This window comes from Lissotriton vulgaris, chromosome 9 (genome assembly GCF_964263255.1).
Source record: "Lissotriton vulgaris chromosome 9, aLisVul1.2, whole genome shotgun sequence".
NCBI lineage: Eukaryota > Metazoa > Chordata > Amphibia > Caudata > Salamandridae > Lissotriton > Lissotriton vulgaris.
In genome coordinates, this window is record NC_141697.1 from 855,627,595 (window position 1) to 855,654,351 (window position 26,757).

Below are 26,757 nucleotides of genomic sequence, written 5' to 3' on the forward strand. Positions count from 1 at the left end.
CCAAAGTTCAATCCATGGTGAAACCAGATAAGTCTTTTCCAAGTGATGAAAAGTAATTTGCTTGTTCTTTGAAAGTTCTTTGTGCTGGCATCGCAAATGTATATTAGTATAAAGCTGTCTCCCTGCTACAAAACCGCACTGATCTGTCCCAAGAAGTGATCCCACCGTCGTATTTAGTCTATTGGCAAGCAGCTTACTGAACATTTTATAGTCAGTATTTAAAAGGCTAATTGGCCTTAAAGAATTCACATTTTCACTATCTTTATCTTTTTTTAAAATACTGACCACCACTGCAGTATGGAAAGATGCTGGCCAGTCCCCCCTTGTACTAGGTAGTTTGCAAGTCTTAAAATTTCAGGCCAAAGTGTTGTGGAAAATGCTGTAAAAAATTCAGCGGGAATACCATCCTCCCCTGTGGCTTTACATTTAGGCAAGGAGCTGATAACCACATCTAGTTCTTCCTGCGTAAATTCAGCTAGCAACAATTATTTCCTAACATTGGGATTGGCAATTCATGTAAAAATTAATTAATTGTTTCTAAGGCCACCTGGTGAGATGTCTGATAAATGTCTTTATAGTGTATAAGGAACACCTCGCCTATTAGTGACGTAGTCTTTACGCGAGCTTTAGTTACTTTATCCTGAATATAATCAACTCTATTACAGACTTGGTTCTCTTTTGCTTGCCAAGCTAGCAATCTTCCTGTATACTCGGTAGTATATATAATCTTCATAGCTTGTCTGAAGGTACAGCCTACTTGCCATATCCCCTAGTTCACAGTAGAATACCCTCATTTTTGTTATAGCATTAAATATTTCTTGCCTAGTGGCTGGAGTCTTATTTCTAAAATATTCTTGATTTGCATGGGCCAGCCTAGTTTCTAATTCCATACTGTCCTCCCTTTTCGCCTTCTGTTTTGGTATCTCTTTTGAGGTGATTATGACTCTCAATGTAGCCTCAAAAGCATCCCACACTATGTTAATTAGGGCAGAGTCCTTGTTTATAATAAAAAAGACACTTATCTCCTTCTCTATTTCTGCACACCATTGCTTCTCTGCTAAATTAAGTTTGTTGAAATACCACCTTCTTGATACTTCTTCATCTGCCTTTCCTAGAAGTGTTTCCATCGTAATGAGGGCATGATCTGAGAAGTCATTTGCTAAGTGTTCATATTTACTAATTTCGAGATTATGCAAAGTTAAAAAGAAGTCCAGCCTTGAAGATGAATCATATTTTGCCGAATGACAGGAGTATTCCCACTTAAGCAGGTTGTTAGAACTCCAATTATCAATTATGTCTAAATCTGTCTTACAACTCAGCAAAGCAATGGCAACTTATGGTTTATTTTGTCTTTGGTCTTTTTTAGTTGAGTCAACCGCGGGATGAAGAATTAACTTGAATGAGGAAAATACACTCTCCATCATATTTGCATTAACTGGAGTGGGGCTAAGTTCACTCCCCATCATGTTGGCATTAACTGGGGTGGTGATAAGTACACTAGAGGTATTTATATAAAGCATAAATTGAGAGAAGGGTCGGACAAGTCAGACTCTGTACTAGCCTCACCAGCATGAGCGGGACTGGCAGTGGGTAGCAATAACTGGGTCTCCTGTAAGTTTACCTGGGATGTCTTTCCGAGTGAATCTATTAGGCTGAGAGGAGAAGTAGGGCCATTGATGCCTGCAGGGGCATGAGGTCTAGGCCTGATATATTTGAACTGTATGTTAGAATTAGCTGGTGTATTTGTTCTATGATCAAGGCCAATCAGATTGTCAGCCATGTCAGAAGGACCTAAAACTAATTCAAGGACGTCTAAGCCAGAGCTAGAACAGCCTGATCTTTTAACACTAACAGTGTCATCCAGTATAACATAGCAACACCCTAGAACATGACAAATCTAATGGTTCATCTTATTTAATAAACACCATACATTATAATTACAATGTATATTTAGAAATTAGATGAATACTGTACAAATTAAATATAACACAATATAAAATAAAACAGAACAAACACGACTTACAAAAAAAAGATAAAAAGTAAATACAATTTTTTTTTGAAAAATAAAAAAGTAAAAGAACAAATACATAACTTTTCAAAATTATTTTATTTATAAAAATCACATAGTAATGGCTAGAGAATTCAGACTTATTTTTTTAAAATGAAACGTAAACATAATTGATATTTTTAATCTATATTAATTTAACTCACAGTTGCTATGGAGATATCCAATAAGTGTGTTTATATTAAAACTTTTGAAAATTGAATCTATAATCCTGCATGTTTAGAGAGCATGGTTTTTAAACATGTACAAGAATGTCTGCCCTGGCACTTTACAGTAGTAATGTATTGGTACATATTATGGGGTAGATTAGGATAGCGGTTTTTCCGCATCCTCTGGGCCGGCGGAAGCCACCGCCGGCCCGGAGGATACGGAAAAACCGCAGGGGACCCACCAAAGACCCACCGCCACATTAGGATGGCTGCTGGGTCCTGGTTTCCGTCCGCAGCTTTTCTGCCGCGGTTGGCTTACAACTGCGGCGGAAAAGCCCTAATATGGTGGCGGTGTCTCTCAGACACCGCCAGCCATATTAGGATGCCCAAAAAGAAATGCTTTTCCACGGCGGGTTTTCCGCCATGGAAAAGCATATGGAGCTTCACTGAGGGGGCCCGTTGCAGGCCCCCTGGGTGAAGGGGGAGTGGGGGGTACACATGGGGGGTACCTATGGTACCCCCCTGCATTTGTATGCAGTAATCGGCAGGCACCGCGCGGTGCCTGCCGCTTTCTGCATACAAATGCAATGTATGCATTTTTAACATTGTGGCGGGTGCAGCTTGAAGCCGCACCCGCCGCAATTGTTAAACATAGAGGATGTGACTGCCAGGGTGGCGGTCACATCCTAATTGGACAGGAGGGAACTCCGCAGGCCATGCGGAGGTTCCCTCCTCCTCTATGGTCGCGGGCGGACTCAAGTCCGTCCGCGATCATAATGAGCCCCTAAATCTGCAAATGTTGATATTTGGCCCACAGAGGGTGAATTGTAAATCTCAGTTTGCAAGAACATTTTAATAATTAATTTTGATATTAAATTATTTAAAATAATTAAGAAAGTATCAAAAATAAAAACAATTTTTAAATTGAAATTTATTTTTTTATATTTTACCAGTTCTAATATCTAAAATTACAATTAGGAGGTTAAATTTAATCTGTAATGAATGATTAAAATATATATTTTAACATATGTACTTTGAAAATCTTTCTCTAATTAACCAAACATCCAACTACAAAAAATATTACACGCTATATAGTTTTGAAAAATACAAAAAGTTCCAAATAAAATTAAATATAATAAACATTTAAATTAAACCAATCTATTTTTCAATTTAACATACAAAATAAAAACGTTACAGAAGCATTTTAACAAACATATTATAAAAACCATCATTATCTACAATATTTTAAGAAAGAATACATTTTACAACTATATTAAAAACAACCCCAAAATCAATATTCTTACCTTCGATATTTATGTCTGTGGTAATATTGACATCACAATATATCAGTGATATTATTTTTGTAGTGTTACACCAGGGGACTTCAATTCCCAGAGTCTCTTGTGGCAGGCACCACCACCACAACCTTTGCCCTTCCACACATGCCCAGAGGCGCTTAAGAGGAGCAGGGGACATATGCAGTGCTGAACCCAGCGTTACAATGGGGTACTTCAATCCCCAGAGCCTCTTGCAGCATGAGCCGCCACCATGACTTTGCCCTCCCACACGTACCCAGAGGCACTTAGAAGGACCAGGGGACACACACAGCATGGGACACCAGGGCTACACTGGGGAACTGCAATGACCTTTGCCCTTCCACACGCGCCAGGAGGTACTTAAGAGGAGCAGGGGACACCCCCAGTGCAGAACGCAGGCGGGACGTGTCTGGGCGCGCCGGGCCAAGGGCAGGCCCTTTTGCACCTGTCTGCACCTGTCAAAGCCAGGAAGAGGCAGGGCTGTGCCAGATCCCTTGGTTCTTCGTCAACTGCCAATGTGGATTGCCTGATCGCCCGTCTGCCACCCCATAGAACTCAACGGCCAAAAGGTACTGTTGCAATTACGCTGATCCTGCTGTTGAGTATTTGTCCCTTACACAAGTACTGCTTTTCTCTTGCCTCCTGAACCGACTGGGATATCTTCCGTTAGCGGATCTACAAGGGAATGGGGGAGGAAATCTGCCTCTGGGACTATTGAGACGCATTGATGGTCATAGGTGGAGTGGGTAAGCACAAGAAGTTTTGTTTAATCTGCTTCCCTACCAAGGGCTTATAAGGCCATTGGAACAAGAAAAGGCCAAGACAAAGCCCAGGGTGCACCCCGTTCTAAAAAGAGGGGCACTGGTGCTATCGTCCATGAGTCTATAGATAGGATAGATACCCTTCTCTGTGAATGTCATGAGATAGCCAGTTTAGAAGTTCCCTTGCCCTCCACACAATTAGAAAAGTCCACCAGCACTGACCACAACCTTGATCCCATGCAAGAACCCCTTCCTATGCCCCTCAGCAAAAGATTTAAACATACAAAACCCTTCTTTGTTTAAGAACACACAAAATGGGAAGAAGTCCAGAAGCTGTCCATCTAGCCCTATGCCGAACCTAAATATATCGACAAAACCGAGAGATACTCAGGACTCCAATGAGGAGGTATATATACCCCACATAGAGTGCCATCATTAATTTGAGGATTTTACAGTTAGGGACAACAGAGAAATGGGGGCAACGTGGTTGATAAAGGCGGTGGAAACACCGAGCTGGTTGGCTTGATGCAGGCATTAAAATACATGATTTATTCATTGTGAAAAGAGTTAGCTGTTCTAAGGAAAGAGGTCATAGACCTAGCAGGGAGGGATAAACCAAATCCCAGGGAAGTCGACGCTGGTTATCTGCCCACGCTCTATTTAAATCCACCACCTTCTGTCCCATGGCTTATTGAGGGGGAAAGAGGAAGGTCTACCCCTCCTGGCCTTATTTAGATCTATTACGACCCCCGGCCTAGGCCAATTCCAAATTTCCCCACTTAACAGGAAAATGGTTTGGGCAGTAACGTGCATCTAAATCTAATGATGGCCCCATCATGTATTGCCAGGGGAAAGGGGGAGGTGTTGATAGCTATGGAGAACATAACTCCATCGAATGTCTGACAGAATATTGATGGACAGAAAATCGACCTACAAAAATATCGACACAGAAATGTCGAAGTCAAAAATATCGAAGTCCTATCTACATGAAGGTAATTACAAAAATATCAACCAAAAAAATATTGTTGTCAAAAATAGCGATGTTAAAAATATCATTTTTTAAAATCTTTTAAAAACAATGAACAGTTAAGTAAATAATACATATTTAAAAAATATTTATAAACATATTTATATACTATTACATATTTATAAACATATTTAAAAACATATTTAAAAACATTTACATATTTACATATTTACATATTTACATATTTACATATTTATAAACATATTTATAAACATATTTAAAAACATATTTATAAAATTTAAAAATATTTGAAAATAATAACTAATACATATAATGTTAAAATTAATTAAATATATACATATAAATTAATATATCAAAGATAGCCGCTATCCACCGCCTCCTTCGTTCTCCAAGCAGTAAGCAGACACGGACCCAGAAATCAGTGCTTAGAATGCTGGTTTATTTTCTTCCATTACGCGTTTCGGTCCCCCAAGGACCTTGATCACATGACAATGCCAGTAAGGTGAATAGACCAATTATACTATAGCACTTATGCACGTGATAATAAACATGGGAGAAATATTTCATTTTGTCAATGGTAGAAGGAACATATATATTATTAATTTGAAAACATTATTGTTCAATCCTTTTCAACAAACAATTGATCTGTATTTGCCACCACTGCTAATCAGCATTACATCTTTAAAAATGTCTCATTGTTACAAACTCAAGAAATACATTCATCACTAAATAAATTATAAATAGTAATAAATATGTATATAAAATACCATACCGCAATGCGGAATAATAACCCCTAAAATTGGTTAGTTAATGATAAATTATAAAAAAGCTTTTAAATGTTAAAAAACCCTGATAAAATATATTGATTCATACATATACATGTTTAAATATCTTGACATATGATAGCAGTTTAATAAATGCATAAATGCAGTGCATAAAATATTGGGATAAATCCTAGGTTTTTTCTAATGTAATAACCATGTTCACATATTCTACCTACGAAAATTAATAATAGTATCCATGTTAAAAAAATATATTTGAAAATATGTTGGAAAAAGAGTAGATCAAAGAGGGTCTTGAAAGGTTTGTTCTTCAATTAAGAACAATTGTGAAAAAAGGAGCAACCATGTAATAAATCCGTAAAATAGTCCTGAACCATAAAGTGCATAAAAGTGAAGTGAAGTAAAAAAAAACAATGTAATAATTGGTTTAGTGGTTTAGGCAGCCTCATCTTGTGTCTGTAGATTTAATCCCATAAAGGAATTTAAATTGCGATTGACAGTTAAATACTCCAAAGTGGGTTTTTTAAATATTCCTACAATGTACCGATTAATTGTGCTAACTTCAGTGATAAAAAAGGACATGCGATCATTAAGGAAAAGTCTCTAAATTTATAAACAGGTATATAAATCTTCAGTGTTATTAAGGCCTCCAGGGGTCTTGCTGTCCATATTTAAAATGTATCTAGTTTCTAGCCTTCGAAGAAGGTATTCTCTGTCACCACCTTTTTTAGTTTTAGGGGTGGCATCTATCACGTAGTGAATAAAGTGTTCCAGATTATTATTGTGGACCGGGTAAGTTGGGTCATTGTTTAAAATAGCTCTAATATGTTGCAGGATTCGTTTGCTGGCAGGTAATTTTGTACTGCCCACATATTTAAGAGGGCATGAACATTCTAATACATATATAGCAAACTCTGTCTTTCAATGTAGGGGTTTGTTGATTTTAACCTTCCTGGAACTCACTTCCCACTCATCTTCGCCTTACTCAGAACCACCTAGCATTCAGAAAGCAACTTAAAATGTGGATATTTGACAAGTAATTCCCCACCCTTCCTCAAGCGCCTTGAGACCCTCTGGGTATGTAGCGCGCTATTCAAATTTATTGACTTGACTTGACTTGAGTGTTAATGGCTGTGCAGTAGCTTTTTTTTATTTACACCATATTTGCATGCCTTACATGATTTGCATTTACTGAAACCATTAGGAGACATCAACCAATTTACGTGACAAGATGTTTCCGGACTGTTAGACACCAACTTATTGTGCATAAAAGGGGCTCTTTTATAGGCAAAACCAGGTTTATTTAGAAGGCTGTGACCTATAATGGGATCACTTTAAACTAAAGACCAATGTTTGTGTACAATTTTTCTTATGGCTCTTTCTTGGGAACTATAGGTGGTAATAAATCTAAGATCCTTTTTTGTAGAATTCGTGTTTTGACTTATTTCATTTGCTCTATTTTGAATGAGGAGGTCGTGTCTACTGAGGCTTTGAGTTTTGTTAATCACTTCATCAATGGTTTTGGATGGATATCCCCTTGCTAAAAATCTTTTTTTGCTCAGTTGTTGCGCTTCAACCAAGTCAATGCTATTGCTACAGATTCTCTTTAAACATAGCATCTCCCCATAAGGGGTACTATGTACAAGATGACGGAGGTGAAAACTAGAAAAATGTAGTACAGAGTTCCCTGCCGTCTCTTTTCTTTGTAACTTTGTTTCCATTGTATCAGCATTTGCAAAACCTCCACATCCAGAAAATTCATTTCACAATTGCTGACGGTAGAGGTAAAATTAAGGTTAACATCATTTTCATTTATGAGTCTCACAAATTCCATAGCTGGCTCACATGATCCGTCCCACACGATAAACAAATCATCAATGTGTGTGAGGTGCAATTTTACATGATTATAGTAAATGTTGCTATGAGTACCTCTGAGGACCAGCTCCTCCCACCAGCCCATGAATAAACAGGCATAGCTGGGGGAGACGCTGGCCCCAAATTGCAACTCCTCACATTTAATGGTAAAAGACTTGATTGAATAAAAAGACATTGTTGTTTAAACAGAAATTGATCATGTTCAATAACATGGCATCATGGTCCGGACAAGTGATCCCATTTCTGCTAAAAAATAGTTCTACTGACAGAAATAGGGTTGCTACACAATTTATTAGAAATATTACCTCAGCTGCACTTCTCAAACACTGCTCAGGTTAGGTGGGGGAATAATATTTAGCTCACTGTTCAATTCCCTGTCAACTGTGGAGGGAGACAAGGGTACATCCTAGCGCTCACACTGTTCTCTGCTTCTATTTATGGCTTGATTGATTATCTAGATATGGATGGATGTGACTCCCCAAAGGTAGGGGATTGAAGAGTACCAGCTTTACTCTTCACAGACAACAATCTACTAATCTCTAAATCCCCCCTTGGTGTGCAACAACTGCTCAATAATTTTACCACTTTTGTATTGAGCATGACTTGGTACTAAATGAGTCAAAAACCAAATATATGTTTTTTTCAAAAGGAAACTCCAAGCCATCTAAAAGACAAATGTATGTAGGAGATAGCCTCCTCAAGCAAGTTAATGCATTTGATTATTTGGGCATTCACCTAACCTCAAATTAAAGTTATGCACCACAAATTGAAAAAACCCAAATATCACTAATCCAGCAAACTGTTCACCTAGACACAATACACAAAAAAGTGTCAAGGAAAGGGACCCCAGTGTTAAAAATGTATAATACCTAAATACTGGGGGGAAATGGGGCCAAATTGTGGGGTATTAGAAATACAAACTCCCTCACCCTGGTAGAAAACAGGGTAATTCGATTAATGTTAAACCTCCCCATTAGCACTCCTCTGGCTCCCTTGTTTCTGGATCTGTGTCAAAAAAATTTACTGCACAAAATGGGCTACAAGTGGTTAATGTTCTGGCACCGCTGTGGTTGGTAAATGAGCTCACTCCATATAGAGAAGATATGATAGATCTCTTAAAGTGATCCCTAGTTAAAGTGATCCCAGGTTAACTCTGTCCCATGGTTTCGTTGTTTGAAAAATCTATTGAAGAGCCTTGGGATGGAGGAATACTGGTCCACCCCATAAAAACTGGGCCTCATCCCAAAATGTAGGGTCAGAAAGATGTACCTGGATACTATTGTGGAGAAGGAGGCGGCCAAATGTGTGGGTACCTTGACCCAAGATTTTATTAAATTAAAATTTGCCCTTTTTTATGAGGAAACTATTGATGAAATTGTACCTCTGTTGGCACGGAAATTATTTATCCAATACTGTTTTAAACTTTGCCAACTAAAGTGTTCTGTAACAAATGGTGTAGCAGTGCCTCCGAAGATGATCAATGTCCTGCATGTAAAGTATGCCCAGAGTCAATAGTCCACTTGCTATTTTTCTGCCCTTATTATAAAAATCTGAGGGCTAAGTAGATTGTGCCATTATGTCAGTCAGTCAGTCAGTAACACTTTATTTCGGCAGGTTACAGCCACAAAAGTACAGAATACAATAGAAAAAATTTCAACTTCATCTTATAATTGACTATTAAGAGATTTACAAAGTTAATAACAATTGAGCAAACATGGAAAGTTTTGAGATTTCATTTATCAAGTGCTTTCCCCATTTTATACAACGGAATAGCAGCAAACACCCAGGCGAAGATGGTGCATTTAAACAAACATTGACATTGGACTTTCGGGCATCATCATCAACATTTTAATCAACAATTTCATTTAAAATAGCCTATGTTAACAAGATAAATATATAAATTACAGTAAGAAACCTGGAAAGAATCAAAAGGCACAGAGGACTTTATAAATCTGAGTGAATGAGCTTAACAAAGGTAAAGTGCGTCAGAGTTCTCCAAGTGACCTAACACATACTGCCTACGTTTACATGACATTGCAAATAAAAACATGGCGATTGTGACAACGAAAACTTGGCCGGTATTATATTTAAGTATCCTAAAGGCCACAATATGGCTTCTTAAGCCCAGATTTCGACAAAGTTGCAGGATCCACTTGGCCCTGGCCATCCTAAATGCAGGCAGAAAAAGATCGCGTGGATCTCAGTTTCTTCAATAGTTTTGCAACCTGTGTAGGAAGGTGGATATCTGACTATGGTTACCCCCAAACTTTTTGCCTAGTGTTTAGCTGGTTTTTGACTTAGTTGGCCTGGGATCCTGCTATTCAGGGCCCCAGACTAATGGCTCTCTCCTTAAAATGGACTCCATGTACCTTAGGTACATACACAATTGGAAACTGGACCACCTTATAGGCCCCTGTAACAGTGTACCCTAGGTACCCAGGGCATAGTTGTATCCAAGGCCTACCAGGGGCTGCAGCATGTATTATGCCACTCCTGGCCTGGCCTCCATATTTGACACAACTGGCTGATCACTCAGCTGGGGTAAGTTGGTGTAATCACCTCTTACTTAGATATAGTATACCTATATCTAACTTAAAATGGACACATAGGTTCATATAAGTCACTCCTATGGTAGGCCTCATCAATCTTGGAGGCAGAGTGCTTGGAAATATGTGAGATGGTGCTCTGGCATGAGCTGAGCCTGTCTGCAGCTTTCGGAACAACGTCCTTTAGCTGTTTCATGATATTGCCATACCATATACTCTTAAGTGCATTATGAACCTCGCGGTTAAATGCTATCTTTAGTTTAGCTTTATCAAAATATGTCGAGTAAGGTGTCATACGACTTGGAAGACTACCCCCTCACCAATTCTGGCAACGGGGGTAGCATTCCACCCTTCTAGAGGGAGACGACATGTACCTAACCTGAAACCCGGGTAAAGTTAAACATGAGCCTCAGCATCACAAAATGGATGCTGCCACCACAGACACAAGTCTGACCTCCTGCTGCTGGGAGTCCTTCCAGCTTGGGAGGCCTGGACAAAGGTTTCCTGTCAGGGGAGGTGCTTGCACCACCCCAGACAGGATTTTGTGTAGTGGGTTAGGGAGGGCTGAATAGAATGAGACATGCCTGGGGCACACAAGGTGTCCCTGTGCATATGCCAGTTCAAACCGGAGCTGGGGCTTTCCAGCCCCAGTCCTGGTGCAAAACTGGACAAAGGAAAGGGGGTGTAACCACCCTCCTTCCTGGTCCCACCCAGAGGAGGGACCTAGCAGGTGATCCAGCCCCTAGATTTGGTTTAAGAGTAGGAGCTGTGTCCTAAGACTTCAGATCATCCTGAACTCGACTTGAAAATAAGAAGAATACTGGACTTCGACGTTCTGCTGCACAGAAGACTGAAGAGCATCTCCCTTGTGGCCAAGGAGTGACCACCCTGGCACCATCCAGCAACTCAACGTCTGCTGTGCCGCCGCCTCCTGCCAGAGCCCGAGCCCAGAGCTCAACAAGATCAGGATTCCCAGACATCTCAGAGCTCGATCCACACTCCCTGAAAAGAAGAGACCCGTGGAGGCACCGAGAGATGTGGGACTGGCCATCTTGGAAGATCAACGAGAAGCTGACTTTGCAGCACCCGAGGCATCCTCAATGCTGTGCTTTGGGGTTTTAGAAGCCCCACCACCAAGCAGCATCTGCACTGAAAGGCAGCCCTCCAACATCTCCACGATCTGCGTGGGGCCCTTTTGCATTTTGCCACTCCACGCATCATCCTGGTCACTGGTCCGTTGGCTAGTGGCCGTCTTGGTGACGAAATCTACCATCAACACCACTGGTCTGGTTGCTCCAGACTGGCCCTCGCTCCTGTAAAAAGGAGCATCCCCTCTGACCATGCTGGTCCGAGTAACAAGCTTTCTTCAAATCCTGCGTGTCTTGCATTAGCCAAGGCCTGTTTGCTTCAATCAAGTCGCCGACACCGCCATCAGCTAGAACCTGCGTGGGACAGCTCGTGATCGACTCTTGGACGTCCTCGACCTCTTTGTGTCCACGTGGCTGCAGAGACAAGCTACACTTATTCACCTGTTTGCACCCGACAACGCCTGGTTCCTTCCTGGTTCCTTGCCGGTCACTGGCTAGTGACTTTGAACATGGTCCTCTCTGCTTTCAGGTCTTCACTTCTACAGATCCACCCTTGGATCCACCGGAACTCTCCTCGACGACCCGCCTGCAGCATCTTCATCTCCAGGCCCCATAGAACGGTACGACGAAACCCGACACACTTTGAGACATATGCACCCGCTTCCTGTGGGTGAGGTAACTCTGGCACTCCGGTGCTCCTGTGTAGAAATACACCTCTTGTGTCTAAGTTCCAAGTTGCTAGGTTCTAGGTCATCCGAAAGGTTCCCTTTTCTTTACCTTTGTGACTTTTACGCACCCATTGAAATCAATAGGCGCCCACGTGTAACTTTCAGCACTGCACACGCATTCCGTGGGCCTCCTGGTCACTAACTTTTGCTAGCTCCTTGCAGTCCCAGCGATTCTCAAGGCCATAGGCCTTCTTCCTTTCAGATATGTGGTTCTTATACCACTATTTTAGTATATGGTTTGAGTGGCCACCAGGGCTTATCCATATTGTGCAACTTTTGTATATTTAAACACTGTTTTGTTTTAACGCATTTGCTTCTGTGCTCATAAAGAGTATATGGGATACTTGTAGTAAATAAATATATATATATTTTCAATATATATCTGTGTGGTGTCCTTTCATTTGGTATTCAAGGAGAGTGTATATGGTAAACAGCTTGCTTCACATGCCTTTACAGAGTTTAGCCTAAGACTGCTTTGTCCATACTACCCCTAGGATAGCTGGTCTATAAGGTTGACTTACAACCAATCATCATAAGGGTTGTTTGGACTGATACAAGGTGGTCACTAGAACTAGTGAACATCATATATCAGGCCAACTTCTCAGAACCGGGACATAACTTTTTTTCCTCCGCACACCTATTCGCAAACTCATAGAGCGGGAGCATCCCGTGCCTAAATTGAAGAAACAATTTCTTGGCTGCTAAAGGCTGAATAAAGTCAAGACCAGGTTCCAGGCTATAGCACTGCTTAGCATCCAGGAAGCTAGAGGTTAGACAGGAGGAATCCATAGACTGGATTAGCTGCTCCATTCTATATCCAGTCCAGGCCAAAGCAAGGAATTGTTTGGAATTTGCTAGGCAAGCCTGTTCGGGTTTCAACCATACATCATTTCTCCCAATGTTGCGGAGTGAGTCCCGGATGAAGATCAGCCAGGGGATCTTCCCCGCCCCCCTAATTGACATAACTGATTTCAGCTCTTCTTTGAAATTTTCCAGCTCTGGCGTACTCCAGAGCCGTCGCCAGTACTGGAGTGGGCGAAGAGCAATCAAATCAGCTATTGGGACTACTCCCAAGTCGAGCCTTAATGGGATCAATGGGGTGCTTTGGGGGAGACCCAACAGTTGCCTTAGGAAGTTGTTTTCTGTCACTGTCAAAGATCTACTAGAACAATGACCCCAGAGTTCTGCTCCATACACTGTGGCCCCCCTTGCTTGGACCTTATAAATTTCTACCGGAGGGCCAATAACTTTTACCGCGCAACTTCTATGGACTTTTATAATACCCCCACTAGCTTGGATTAGTTTTAGGTTTACCTTAGTGGTCTGCGCCCCCCATTCCATTTTGCCATTTATAGTGAGCCCCGAGTAGTCAAATACTGGGACCCTCTCTAAGGGCTTAGAATCCAGGTTAGGGTGGTGGCAATGAGTGGAGTCAGCGTGGAAGACCATGTATTTTGTTTTGTTCATATTAACCTCCAAGTTTCTTTTCTTGCAAAACAAGCTAAAAGCTGTTAAGGCACGCTGCATCCCCATAGGTGTTTTAGAGAGGAGCAGCGTGTCATCTGCAAACATCAATGCGGGGATTTTGCGGTTGGCAAGTTTTGGGGAGTCTATGTCCTTTGCCGCTAGCAGGTCCTCAATTAGACCATTGAGAAAGGAGGAGAAAAGTGTATGTGCGAGTACGCAACCTTGTCTCATCTCCTTCTCATCCGGGAAGGGCGCTGTGAGTTTACCGCCTTTCCCATATCTTACCCTGGCAAAGGTGCCATCATGGAGTAGTTTGAGCTGATGGCAAAGATAAAATGGTACTCCCATCTCAGACAATAGGGTCCATAACTGAGCACGATCTACGATATCGAACGCAGATTTGAGATCCACGAACGTAAGGTACAGGGAACCACCTTCCAATGTTATGGTTTTCCAGTAGATCAGCTGGAGTCTAAACAGCTGATCAATTTTTGAGATTTTTGACCTGAAACCTGCCTGTAACGGAGTTAAAATATTGTGGTCATCCATCCAAATCTGCAGTCTTCCCAGTAGAACACGGGCAAAGATCTTTTGGGTTACATCTATTAAACTAATAGGCTTATAATTACCCGGTTCCAGTCGGGATCCCTTTTTAAAGATGGGGATGATCTCTGCCCCCGCCCAGGTTGGTGGATGATTCATACCACGCAGGACAGCATCAAAAAGGGACTGCAGATACAGGGTCCAGATGGTCAGTTTAGATCTAAACAGGTCTCCTAGGACCCGGTCCAGACCTGGAGCCTTGTTCGGAAGGACTTTGGCCAGAGCAGCAGATACCTCCGCCAGCGTACAAAGTTGTGTATCACCAGGGATGTACTCCATTGGGTCTATAATTGTGGAGCCCGTCTCTGAATTTCCCGATCGATTCTTTGAATATAAAAGTTTAAAATGGGAACGCCAGACCTTCCCGGAGGTTCGGTTCAGTGGCAGACCTACACTCTGATACACCTGTTTTCACCAGGATCCAGAACCCTCTTGAATCCTTGTCAATTTGTCAATTAGGGCAGTCTTTATTGCCTGCCACCTATCAATTTCCCAATCACGCTTTGCAGCTAAAATAGTATTTTTAAAATGTTCCCTTGATGCTCATGTTGCACCCCCTGCGGAGGGTTGCCAATAGGGAGCTTTTTGCCTCTTTACAAGCCCTATTATACCAGGGGTTGTTGGATCTAGCCATTTTCCATTTAGGGGTTGCCTCATTAAAAAAGAACCCTCCCAAATTGCCTATCAAATCCAGATGATTATTCCCCAACTCCTCAAGATAATCACCAAGGAAGGGGATAATAGATTCATACAATGATGCCATATCCTCCGGGGTTTGTGTGAAGGATGCCCAACGTATCCTTCTACCCCGTCTGTTAACATCAAATCCAAGGGAGGTGGGCCATTGTCGGTGTGAACTGATTCCTGTTTAGGCCAGTCCAGGGTTAAAACCAAAGGGTTATGGTCACTTTCTATACGAGAGTGCACCTGAAAGTCTAAGACTCTATGCCAAAAATCCACATTTACCAGGGCATAATCTATGGTTGATTTCTGACCCATCCTCTCAAACGTAGACTTACCAGGATTGTCGCTAGATAAGCGACCATAATAAGCCCTTAATGAATGGTTAAGAGTGAGAGTAGCCATCTGCAGGACTAGGGGAGTCCAAGCCTTAATTGGGTAATGATTACAAATGACCAATAAGGGGTTCAAAATGCAAATTAAAACCCCCCCCAATAATAAGAAAAGCTTGCTCTGGTAGCGTTGTGAGCAAGGCTGCCAAACAATCTAGGGTCTGTGAAGTCTGTCCATGCCTAACTGGGCAGTAGTGCACATTAATGATGATAAACTTTGGAGAATTATTATTAGGGGAGACCATAATACATAAAATATCAAGGGAGTCGGTTTCTATCGATTTTACTTCATATTCAAGATGTGAGGCAACCCATGTACACAGGCCACCCGAGGGTCTTCCCCTGGGCCCCTGTGTGGCTGGTGTACAAAACGTTGTAAACCGTTCTCTATATGTGGGGTTCAGGGACCACGTCTCCTGGAATAGACAAATCTCCTGGGTCTCGATGAATTCACCCCAATCCGGTTGGGCCATCTTAGCACTTAAACCAGCTACATTCCAGGACAACATTTTTAGGCCCTGGTGCACTGCTACCTTATGACTCTGGGTAGCTATACTAGGGGTGCCCAAGTAGATGTCCTCAGATGGAATTGCTGCTTCTCCCATACCAATAGCTTCTTCAATATCAATGGTATTGCATACTGCATTCCCTACAACGATTACTATATCTTGGGGGGCAACACACATCATCGATTGCTGATCACAAACTTAACCGCCCTGTAGGCTCTGCGACTCGTTAACCTGTCGAGAGCTAACAATAGAACCCTGAGTGGGAGTCAAGGTTCTAACCCCCTCCCAACCTAACATGAGAGAGCTAACATCAAGTACATCCCCGACAGTCACCCTAGGGGGTTCCCCACACCCCGCCTCTTTATGGAAATCCACTATGCCACCACAGGGTTGGGAAACCTCATGGCCGATCCAAAGTCCTAGTAGACGGGTCCTGTAGTCTGGGTTATATCCGGGGTCAGTCAATCCAACTGATCCAAAACACTAAACCTATTGCTAACAGGGAGAGGAACTGGTAGTAAGCTGTTAAAGGTGTGGAACCCAGAATTTACAGTAGCCTTCTGGGATGGGGTGGTTGATCTTTCCCATGATCTGGATCCTCTCTCTGGTTGAGGATGAGTTAGTTGGTGGGGATAGAAGAAGGTTAGGGGAAATGACTGAATTCCGGTAGCCCCCCTCCTCATATGCCAGTTACATATATGATCAACCACCCTCCTGTCCCTGAAATTGATCACAATGCAATCGCCCTCAAAGCATTTCCTGCTTTGACCCACCCAGCTAACTCTTCAAGCAAATAGTATTTCACTGTACACCTGTGGTGGTAATGGTTTGTTCGTCATTAACCAGAGAGTACATTTATTTTTTAGCTCGATATATGTATCCACGACACCCTGTTCCAAAACTGGTACTTTTACCAAAACAACCACAAGTGGGGTCGAGGCAGGGGGTAAATCAATACATGGTAGAGGAGGGGTCCCTGCACAGGGAGTAGGGTGGGACGAACAATCATGAAAACCTTTGACATTATCCGAGGGATTAGGTGCACTATCTCCCCCTGGAGGTCGAGGCCCTGGACACAAAGGCATATTCAGTGGAGCTCTCCCATTTTGTGTATTGTTAGTATTCATAATAGTATCACCCACAGCAGACCCGGTAACAGAGATAAAAGGCAAGCTCGAATGCACGGTTGGCTGCTGAATAGTGCTTCGGGGGTTACAAGGGGGACTCTTAGTTAAATGTGAGTGGCCCGTTGGAAACCCATAAGTTTGTCCCTACTACAATGCTTTGGTAAAGAAAGTAAGTCAAGGTGTGACAATTTATCTTCAATAAGCAAAGTCTCTCAATATTAGGAGTCAATGAGGAAGTAAGTAACACGCCCAATTTGTCCCAAAAGGCCTCGTCAAATTGGGGTGGTGGAGCCCCAACTAAGTCAATTGGTGGTGAGCCTAAGGATGTGTGAAGGGACCTCCTCTCAGGAGAGGCCGGCAAGGTAGGGTTCTGGGAAGCACCAGTCGGATTTGGTTTATGGGTTTTCGCATTTTTCTTCCTCTGTGGACCTCCACCCCGTTTTCTCTTTGCTGCAAGTTCAGACACACGGGCCGTGGATTGGGATTTAGCACTACATAACGATCTTGTCGATACTCGTTGACATGAGATGGAAACTATTTGTCCTGGGGTCACAGGTTTAGAATTGGCTGGGGGTTAATGAGTGGGGGTAGTCCCGGGTATAATTGTTGTAACATGCGGGGACTGGTCAGTGGCTATACCCTGCGCTGAAATTTCAGTAGACCCATGCGCGAGTCTCCCCGGTGACCTTACATGCATCAACCCTCCCTGAGACGAACGTTTGGATTGTACTGTCTCCAAAGAAAGTCTTCTCTCAGTCATTGCAATTTCATGAGCCAGTACAGAGGTTGCCCTTATTATAAACTGGTCCAGGGTGCCGGCGACAAAACTACTCATTGACGGGTTCTTCCCCTTTCGACCGCTATGAGCCTTCTTTAGAGCTTCACTGCCGCGGTGATATGTCAGGAGGATTTTTAAAGACAAGCGCTGGGCTGATACCTTGAGTGAGCTAGGGCAAAAAGCAAAAACTGACCTTTTCAGATGTGGAAGGTTATAGGGGGGCCCGGCCTGACATTTTCCATTCTCGAACGGGCTCAAACGGGCCCGCCGTTGGCCCGGGTTTTGCCCGCGCGCGTCCCGCCCCGGGGGAGCCCGAGTGTTCTTATAGGCGCCTCCTGGCGCTGTCTGCTGGCGTGCGTGCCACAGGGGACGCTGGGAGGTGTAGTCTCCCTCCCCTCCGGTGTCCGTCCAGAAGAAAATGCCCCCAGTGACTCTCAGCGGAGGCGGCTCCTGTACCAGCGGTGCCTCCACGTGGAATCAAGTGGAATCAGGTAAGAAGGTGACTCTTGGCAATGTCGGCAATTTTGAATGAGCTCCCGTGCTGCGGGAGCCCGAGCGTCCTTTTAGGCACCTCCTTGCGCTGTCTGCTGGCATGCGCACCGCAGGGGACGCTGGGAGGTGAAGTCTCCCTCCCCTCCAGCGTCCGTCCAGAAGAAAATGCCCCCAGTGACTCTCAGCGGTGGCGGCTCCTACACCAGCCGTGCCTCGACGTGGAATCAGGTTTGAATCAGGTAAGAAGGTGACTCTTGGCAATGTCGGTGATTTAGAATGAGCTCCCGCGCCACGGGAGCCCGAGCGTCCTTTTAGGCGCCTGCTGGCGTTGTCTGCGGGCGTGCGCGCCGCAGGGGACGCTGGGAGGTGTAGTCTGCCTCCCCTCCGGCGGGGCGGTGTAGTCTACCTCCCCTCCGGCGTCCGTCCAGAAGAAAATGCCCCCATTGACTCTCGGCAGTGGCGGCTCCTGCACCAGTCGTGCCTTGACGTGGAATCAGGTGGAATCAGGTAAGAAGGTGACTCTTGGCAACGTCGGCGATTTAGAATGAGCTCTTGCGCCGCCTGAGCCAGAGTGTCCTTTTAGGCGCCTCCTGGCACTGTCTGCTGGCGTGCGCGCCGCAGGGGACACTGGGAGGTGTAGTCTCCCTCCCCTCCGGCGTCCTTCCAGAAGAAAATGTCCCCAGTGACTCTCAACGGTGGCGGCTCCTGCACCAACGGTGCCTCGACGTGGAATCAGGTGGAATCAGGTAAGAAGGTGACTCTTGGCAATGTCGGCGATTTAGAATGTGCCATTATGTAAACTGATTGGACCTGGGCACTACGTGGAGGCCATGAGAATTTTAACTACTGATACATGCAGGGCGGTGGTATTTGGTTTGGCGAGATTTTGCATGCACTATGGATCAAACGCACTAAATGTATGACGTTGCTTCCTAAATTTATTGTATGTTAAAACGGGTCCGGGTTTTATTATTGTCTTTCAACATTGTACTGCTCTTAACTATTGCTGTACATTGTATTTTGTCTATTGATTGTATTACTTGTCCTATTTTCATATTGCACTTCGCACTTTATAAGATCTTTGTGATCAAAAATTACGTATTCCATGATGCTGATGAAGATTTTTGTATCACAATACTAAAATTCAGATTTTCAGTTTAAACCAGTGCACATTTTGCGTTAGCATAGTGTCCTAATATTGTATCCTAATGTTGTATCACCTAATCAATATTGTCAGTTCTAATTTGATAATTCATTGACAAATGCATACGTTAAAAACACAATGCATAAAATAATGAAATAACAAACAATCTTACAAAGGAAGCTACCATTAAATAAGTATGCTATCTTATCAGTTTCCTGATCTTTTGAAGTAGTCTCAGTTGTATCTAATTATAACTCATACCTCTCCGCTATTTCGAAATCCTCTGTCTCACTCCCAAGAAAGGAAGTTCTACATTTTAATTCAGTTAGATTTTGTTGTTCTCTGGTTTTACTATCTTTCGGAATTATATAGTTCTCTCAGTTATTTGTATTACATGTTTTGTTTTTTGGCCTGAAAGGGCTATATGGCAGATAGTGTTTAAATAAATAAGAAATATTGCATTTGTCTTTATCTAGAGTCATCTTTTGACCCAAAGCTAATTTTGCACCTGGCTGTCTCAAACGTCATCTGCTCCATAGTCTTCCATAGCCGATTTAATTATGACGATGAGGAGTTTCTCCATTTGCTCCACTTAATGAATGAGATCTTCGACCTCCTTAGTACTGTGTCAGTACAGGTAAGTGACCCTTTATTAATGTGAAAAAGGATTCTGGTTTGAAGCGTTGATTTAAGGGATGAGTGAATCTAATTCAGGTGTCTATGTTTAACCTTGTGGCGCTTGTTTGATTCTCTGCCTTTTATCCCCACATCAATAATACATTGAGCTGCTGTAAGTTTTATCACAATAATCATCTGTTACTAGCACTACAGTATTGGCTCAGTGGTGAACATTCAGTTGACAAAGAGACAGACAAATTAAGTGGCTTGTTGTAGGTTGAAGGTCTTTCCCAATAACTATATTACATGTATAACCAATGTCAGTCAGACACAAAATTACATTTATGTGGTTTTTAGAAAGAAAATATAAATCCATTTACACAGAGCAAAGACAAAACAATATAAAATCACAGTTCTCAATTATTTGGTTACATACTGTATTGCATTAATAAAATCGATATCCTAGATTTAAAATTGGTGTAAGACTGTCCTCAATAGCTAATATAGAAACGAAAACATGACTGCCAGCCATTAAGAGACACATATTCAGAGAAAGAATAATAAAGATGAAATCCTGATCCAAAATGTTCTTCCAAATAATATTTATTTAAAAAAGAAAACGTATTCAGCTAAAGAAGTAAGCTACTGCAGAAGGTCCAGGAGCCACTCACTAACTTAGACAGATTTATTGAAAAAGTAATTATATTAGAGATCACTACATAAGCCAAAGGATGAAAACACAAATTACATCATTAACATTCAACACAAACATACCAAGCAAAGATGTCGCACATCTTGCCCTCTCACAATGAAAAGAAAAACAAAATATACAGATACAACAATATATGGAAAATATACCAGGTGACTCATAATACATATCCCTAAGATCACATGAACAGCCTAAACATCACTTTACTATGGGAGCACAAGTAAAAGACAAAACTGGAGCTTAATCAAGAAGTCTGCGAGGACTTTCTTTATACGACCTCTCCAGTGAACCTGCAGATCTTTATTGTGACACAAAGTTTTCTTGCATCATAAATCCAGTATTACCACCACTAGATTGCCTCATATTGTGATCCATCTTGTTATTGTCTCAAATCTTTAAACCAGACTTGGCTTTTCTTCTTGGCTTGATGCACACTCATGGGCATACTATGTAAAATGTTCTTATCACTTTTACACTTTTCACTGCTGCTAGAAACTTGAATATCAACCTAATGATCCATTATATCCACCATTCAAAACGTTGAGAGAATTGAGACTACTCTTCTCTCTATCAGCATTTCACACTGTATCGCTCTAGTAATGGAAAGTCGTATGGTACGATAAGCTCACAATAATTCACTTATAGTTTATGAATAGTTTTTTCTTGAGCCAAGAGCACGATGAACACCTTCAACTAATACTTTGTTAAATCTTCCACTTTGCTTTTGAATTGAGGGTAACAAAATAGTGTACGAGAATGGTTAACTCAACACTTGTCATGAGAATTCTTGATGACCGCAGAAGTAAACTGAACCCAATTGTCTGTAGGAATTTCACATGGCAAATCCAAATGACATTCTTCCAAGCTGAAATATACCATCAGGTTTTATGAATGCAGTCAGTTGGCATAAACCCTTATCCACTTCCACCTGATGGTAAGGTGTATGTAGGTGAAGCTTAGTGAACCATTTGGATTGACCTACATATGCTATTAAATTCTCAGTGTGAGGAAGATGAAAATTATCAACCCAGATAATATTATTAAGAGATCTAAGTCTGATGCATAACTGCAAGCGTCATGTCATCTTTTTGGCAGTCACAACAGGGGAACGCCATAACAGTGCATCTATCGCTTCAATTAAACCACCTTTTTGCAGTTTAGTGAGATTATGACCAAGTTCCCCCACTACTCAGCGGAACATTGTGTATTTGTGTATAACAGGAACGCTGTACTCTTTCGGTTTAATCTCATGTAACCAATTTTTGATCAGACCAATCTTCTCTTTAAAAACATCACTAAATTGTGTAATTGTAGTTGTAATTGTATTTATATAGCGATTACTACCCCTATTGAGGCGCTGAAATGCTTTTTGAACCCAAAGGATTAGTGGTGGATTTGTATAGAGAAATATATGGTTTTAATTTGAGTGGTGAACATGTGCGTCTGTTTGATTGAAAAGGATAAAGGAGGGACAGTGGAGGGAAAAGCATGTATTGTGTGATTTGGGTGATCATATTAGTTAGAGGATGTTTGTGATGAGTCAAAGAATGGATTGAGGAGAAAAGGGTCTACAAAGGGATATTAGAGAGATTACGGTATATAATGAGGTTTGGGAGGGTCAAAGGAGGGATGCAGGAGGGAAGAGCCTAGAAAGTGTTATTTTGGAGATCATAGCAGTAAAATGAGGTTTGGTGTAAGTAAAGGAAGGCTAGAAGAGGGAAGAGTGTACAAAGGCTTAAATGGGAGACATATCATAGCAGTAGAATGAGGTTTGGATGAGTCAGAGAGTGGAGGAAGAGGCGATATCGAGAGAGGTATAGAATGAGACATAGAGGTGTGCATTGGAGGGAGCTGAAGGTTGTTTTCCCTTTCTTTCTACAGTAGGAGTAAAGTAATACATATATAGATACATAGAACAAAGAAAGGGTTTACATGTATTCGGAAAAAAATAAAGAAATATCAAATTGCATTGCATAAGGTTCCATGTGCACAAGTATGGATAGATAGTTAGGAATTCAGACTTGCAGGTAATGCTTCTCGTAAAAGCTAATCTATTTGTGTATTTTTATATTTTTTAAAATAATTTATTTTCATGTTCTTAACATTCCAATAGTGAAGCACTTATAGATACAATAGTTATGGTCATATTTACATATTGTGATAAATAAATAAAACAAACAGTCACCCATAAGCATCAAATCGAATAGCTTATATAAAAACTATGCAGTGACCTATGTACACACTCAGCACAAATAATTTTATAATATATATATATACCTTTTAACCATTAGTAATATATACATTTGTTAAGCAGACCTAAAGAATATATATTTGTAAACCACAAGTTATGTATAAGTAACTTGATTGTTTGATTAATAAAAATCATTACAATGGTGAACATGTGAGCACTATAAAACGTATATCATGAATAGTTACATTTATACCATCACAGTGGGAATGAAAGATACAATTCATCAGAAAAACGATTTAAAATCCTAATAGCCTGTTAAAAGTAGTTGTAAACCTTAGTTGTCCGTTCTAGTTTTTCCGTCTAATCTGATCGAATGCAGACATTTGCATAAGAAGCAACATTTAATGACTTTGGTAATATATTTCTGGGTTTGTGGTGAGAATCCTAGGGTTACAGACCATTTGTGTAATGAGCCCCCTACATACAGTATTTCGAGGGATTTGCCGGGAAGACAGGTCAGTTCATGTGCCGAGACCATTATCAAATGTTCTTGCCTACTACGAAGGATTGTAGAAGTCAGGTGAGAGTCCAACATGGGCGCAGGGCTTCGTCTGTTTTTTAATGGTTAACGGTTGGTGGCTTGCGGAGTCTCACTGTTTATACATTTTCTTGGTGTTACTGTAACAAACTTGGTGAACCTGATGTTAAGCTGTGGATTATCCGGGTTCATTGATGCAAGAATAGCCTGACGGCGTGTACGAATGCCTAGTTTGTTCCATTCGCCCTTTAACAATTTCCTTCGACCGTCTTCAGCTGCAGCACAAAGACATACGGCGTGCTCGATTGTTTCTGTACTGCTCCCGCAGCCTCTGCACATTACGTTTGGGTTTGCACATCGCCGTCCCGCCAGGTGATACAGAAATGGCCATCCTCCCATCCTGAGGGCCAGAAATCTTTTTTTCCACTGTAATGAGTAGGTACATGACAGGTGTGGGCCCATAATCCCTGGCTTGAATCCTGATACAACTGTCCAGGCATGCTTACGTTGAACCAGTTGTGCTCTGTAGGAATGGAAGGACCAGAGACGGACGTTTCTTTTGATATGGGTTTTAAGTACCTGCTGTGGTGGATTAGATGTCCAGATTTCTTCTATGTCAAGGAGTTGTATGGAATCCTGCAAGTAACGCTGATATGAGCCACCGATTTGACCGGCTGAGATCTCCTGCCACAAAAGGGCCTCTAGGCTTCCCTCTCTACCCTTGCACAGCTTGTTGCACAGCCTGATGTACGCTCCACGCCCTATTGGTTGGTGGTCTTGAAGGCCAAATTCAAGGCGTACTTGAGCGGGGGAAGAGGACATAGATAGGCCCAGTACCTGATTTTTGCCTTCATTACAGTTATAAGTGGGGTTAGACTAGGGCCTGACAGATGTCTTAGAAGGGTCTTAAAAGCCACTTGGATTGTCAGGGCTTTAGCTTCCACCTCGTCTCTATGTTTAGAGAATGTTCCGCTCCTGTCCAGGTGAACCCCCAGGTACTTATAAGAATGAGCTTCGTCAACTTTTTTGCCATTGTATTGCCATCCCCCACCTTGATAGGTAATTGCCTTTGTCTTGGTTAGATTCAGTTCCAGATCGTTTTCGATCGTGTATAGGGACAGCTGATCAAGAAGTCTCTGCGGGCCCACCCTGGAGTGACTGAGTAATACCAGATCGTCCACGTACAGTAGATTACTGACTCTTGTTCCGGCCAGTTTTGGAGGATGGGAGTTGACTTTGCCAAGTATCTCTGACAGATCGGAGAGGAAGAGGTTGAAAAGTAGGGGCACCAGCACACACCCCTGCTTTACTCCATGACTTGTTTGTATTTTCCTAGAGATATGTGATCCATCCCCAAGTTTTATACGAATGTGTTGGAATGTAGCGCGATTATGGCTTGTAGTAACGTTGGTGGAATCCCCCATTTCTGCAATTTTAGACATAATCTGTCTCTAGGGAAGCGGTCGAAGGCGGCCTTGAAATCGACAAAACAGCTGTGCATCAGCATTCTTGAGGTGGACACTTTATCTAACAGAACAGAGATTGCGAGCAGGTTTGTTATAGTACCTGATTGTTGCACGAATCCTGTCTGATTGAAGGGTATGAGATGGTATTTTTCGGCCCAGGATGCCAGATCTTGTAGTAGCTGTTTGGCTTAGTATTTTGATTCCACGTCCAATAGGGTGATCATCCTGTAATTATTTGGGTCCAATCTCTTGTCGCCTTTATAGATTCGGTGTCTGATAGCTCCTTGCCACGATTCCGGTAAAACCGAGGTAATACGGCAATATGAAAAAAGGGGTGCCAACTTATTTGCCCAGAATTCTATGTCCTGTTTGAACAGAGACTGGGGTAAACGGTTTGGCCCTGGCGCTCAGTCTGAGCGGCCCTCTGTTATCGTTTGGCCGATTTTTTTCTGCGGATATTTTTAGGGTTAACGGAGCTTCTTGTGATGTGTCTGTGGGCTGAGATTTCATATCAGTTGTCACTGGTGCCCTTGTGTGTGATTCGGTATAGATTCCCAGTGTCTTCACATCCATTATGCCCGATGATTGGCATATTTTGGGTTGTAAAGCCATGGCTAATGGTCTAACGGATGGGGTTTCATTTTCTGGTTCATCAAAATGATCTGTTAGGTAGAATACCCATTCGGTTTCAGAGATGTTAGCGCTGCTTGGTCCTCCTTGTTTGTGAATTTTAGAGTTAATAAGTGCCCAAAAAGACTTTGAATTATCATTTTTGCTTGTGTGTATCAGTTTTAACCAGAACTGCTCAGATCGTTTCTTTTTCTCGATGAATATTGCATTTCTGAGGGCTTTTTGAGCTTGCTTAAAATTGTTTTGATTACAGTCTTCCACTGGATGCCTGCGTGCCTGTCTTAAGGCGCTGTTACGTGCTGATTTTAAATTCCTGATTTCGCCGGTTGTTATTGCCTGATTTCGTGTGATACGTGGAAATTTCTTAAGCAGTGCCCGGGAGAAGACCTCCCATGATGTAATGGGCCGAAGTGTATCAATACTCATAGAATGTTGCTGGGCTCTGCATTGGCTCATTATTGCTGGTATGGTCGAATCAGTCCATTTTAACCTTTTGAGATTTTCAGTGTGGTTACCTTCTGTAGTTTGGCTAGTCGTGGCGTGATGTGTTAGGAGAAATGACAGGGTGGTTACTTGGGGGCGATGGTCACTGTCCCCTCGAAGTGCTATAGTGTAGTTCTCAATAAAAGGGAGGATTTCCTTACTACAAATGGTGTAATCTAAAAATGAGTGGGTTTGACCATTTGTTCTCGTCCAGTTAGGAGGATTGTCCTTAGGAAAGCGACCATTTAAGATTGTATAACCCAAAGCAGTGAGTTGCAGCACCATGTATTCGGCTAGTTTGCTATGTTTATTGCCGGCCGTTTTTTTTTTGTTCCATGGTGTCTGGCCATGGTGCGTCATGCTCTTCCGGGACTTTTTGAAAAAGATTTGTGTTGTAATCTCCGGACACTATACAGGCTGGTCTTTTGTAATTACTTTGTATGTTACACAATACCTGGATTAGATAGTTAAACTTCGTTTTTTCTCCCTGGCGCTTGGTAAAATGTAGATATTAATCAGAATCAGTTGTTCAGTCTGTGTGGGGTTGTTAATAAGTATGCCAGAGATCCAATCTTCTTCAAATGTCAATTGCGTTGTATTAACGTTTAACTTGGTTGAAATGTAGATTGAG

The 26,757-nt window shown here is 42.0% G+C and overlaps 1 protein-coding gene across 2 annotated transcripts in view; it reads left to right on the forward strand.

Annotated features, from left to right (window-relative positions):
* The window catches only part of LOC147692364 (cytochrome P450 2G1-like), a 905,835-nt gene that overhangs the window by 364,934 nt on the left and 514,144 nt on the right, over positions 1–26,757 (forward strand). For both annotated transcript variants that reach the window (XM_086938588.1, XM_086938587.1), the window contains one exon: positions 19,968–20,128. In XM_086938588.1, the coding sequence (XP_086794714.1) occupies positions 19,968–20,128 (161 nt within the window). The remainder of the gene's footprint in view (positions 1–19,967; positions 20,129–26,757) is intronic.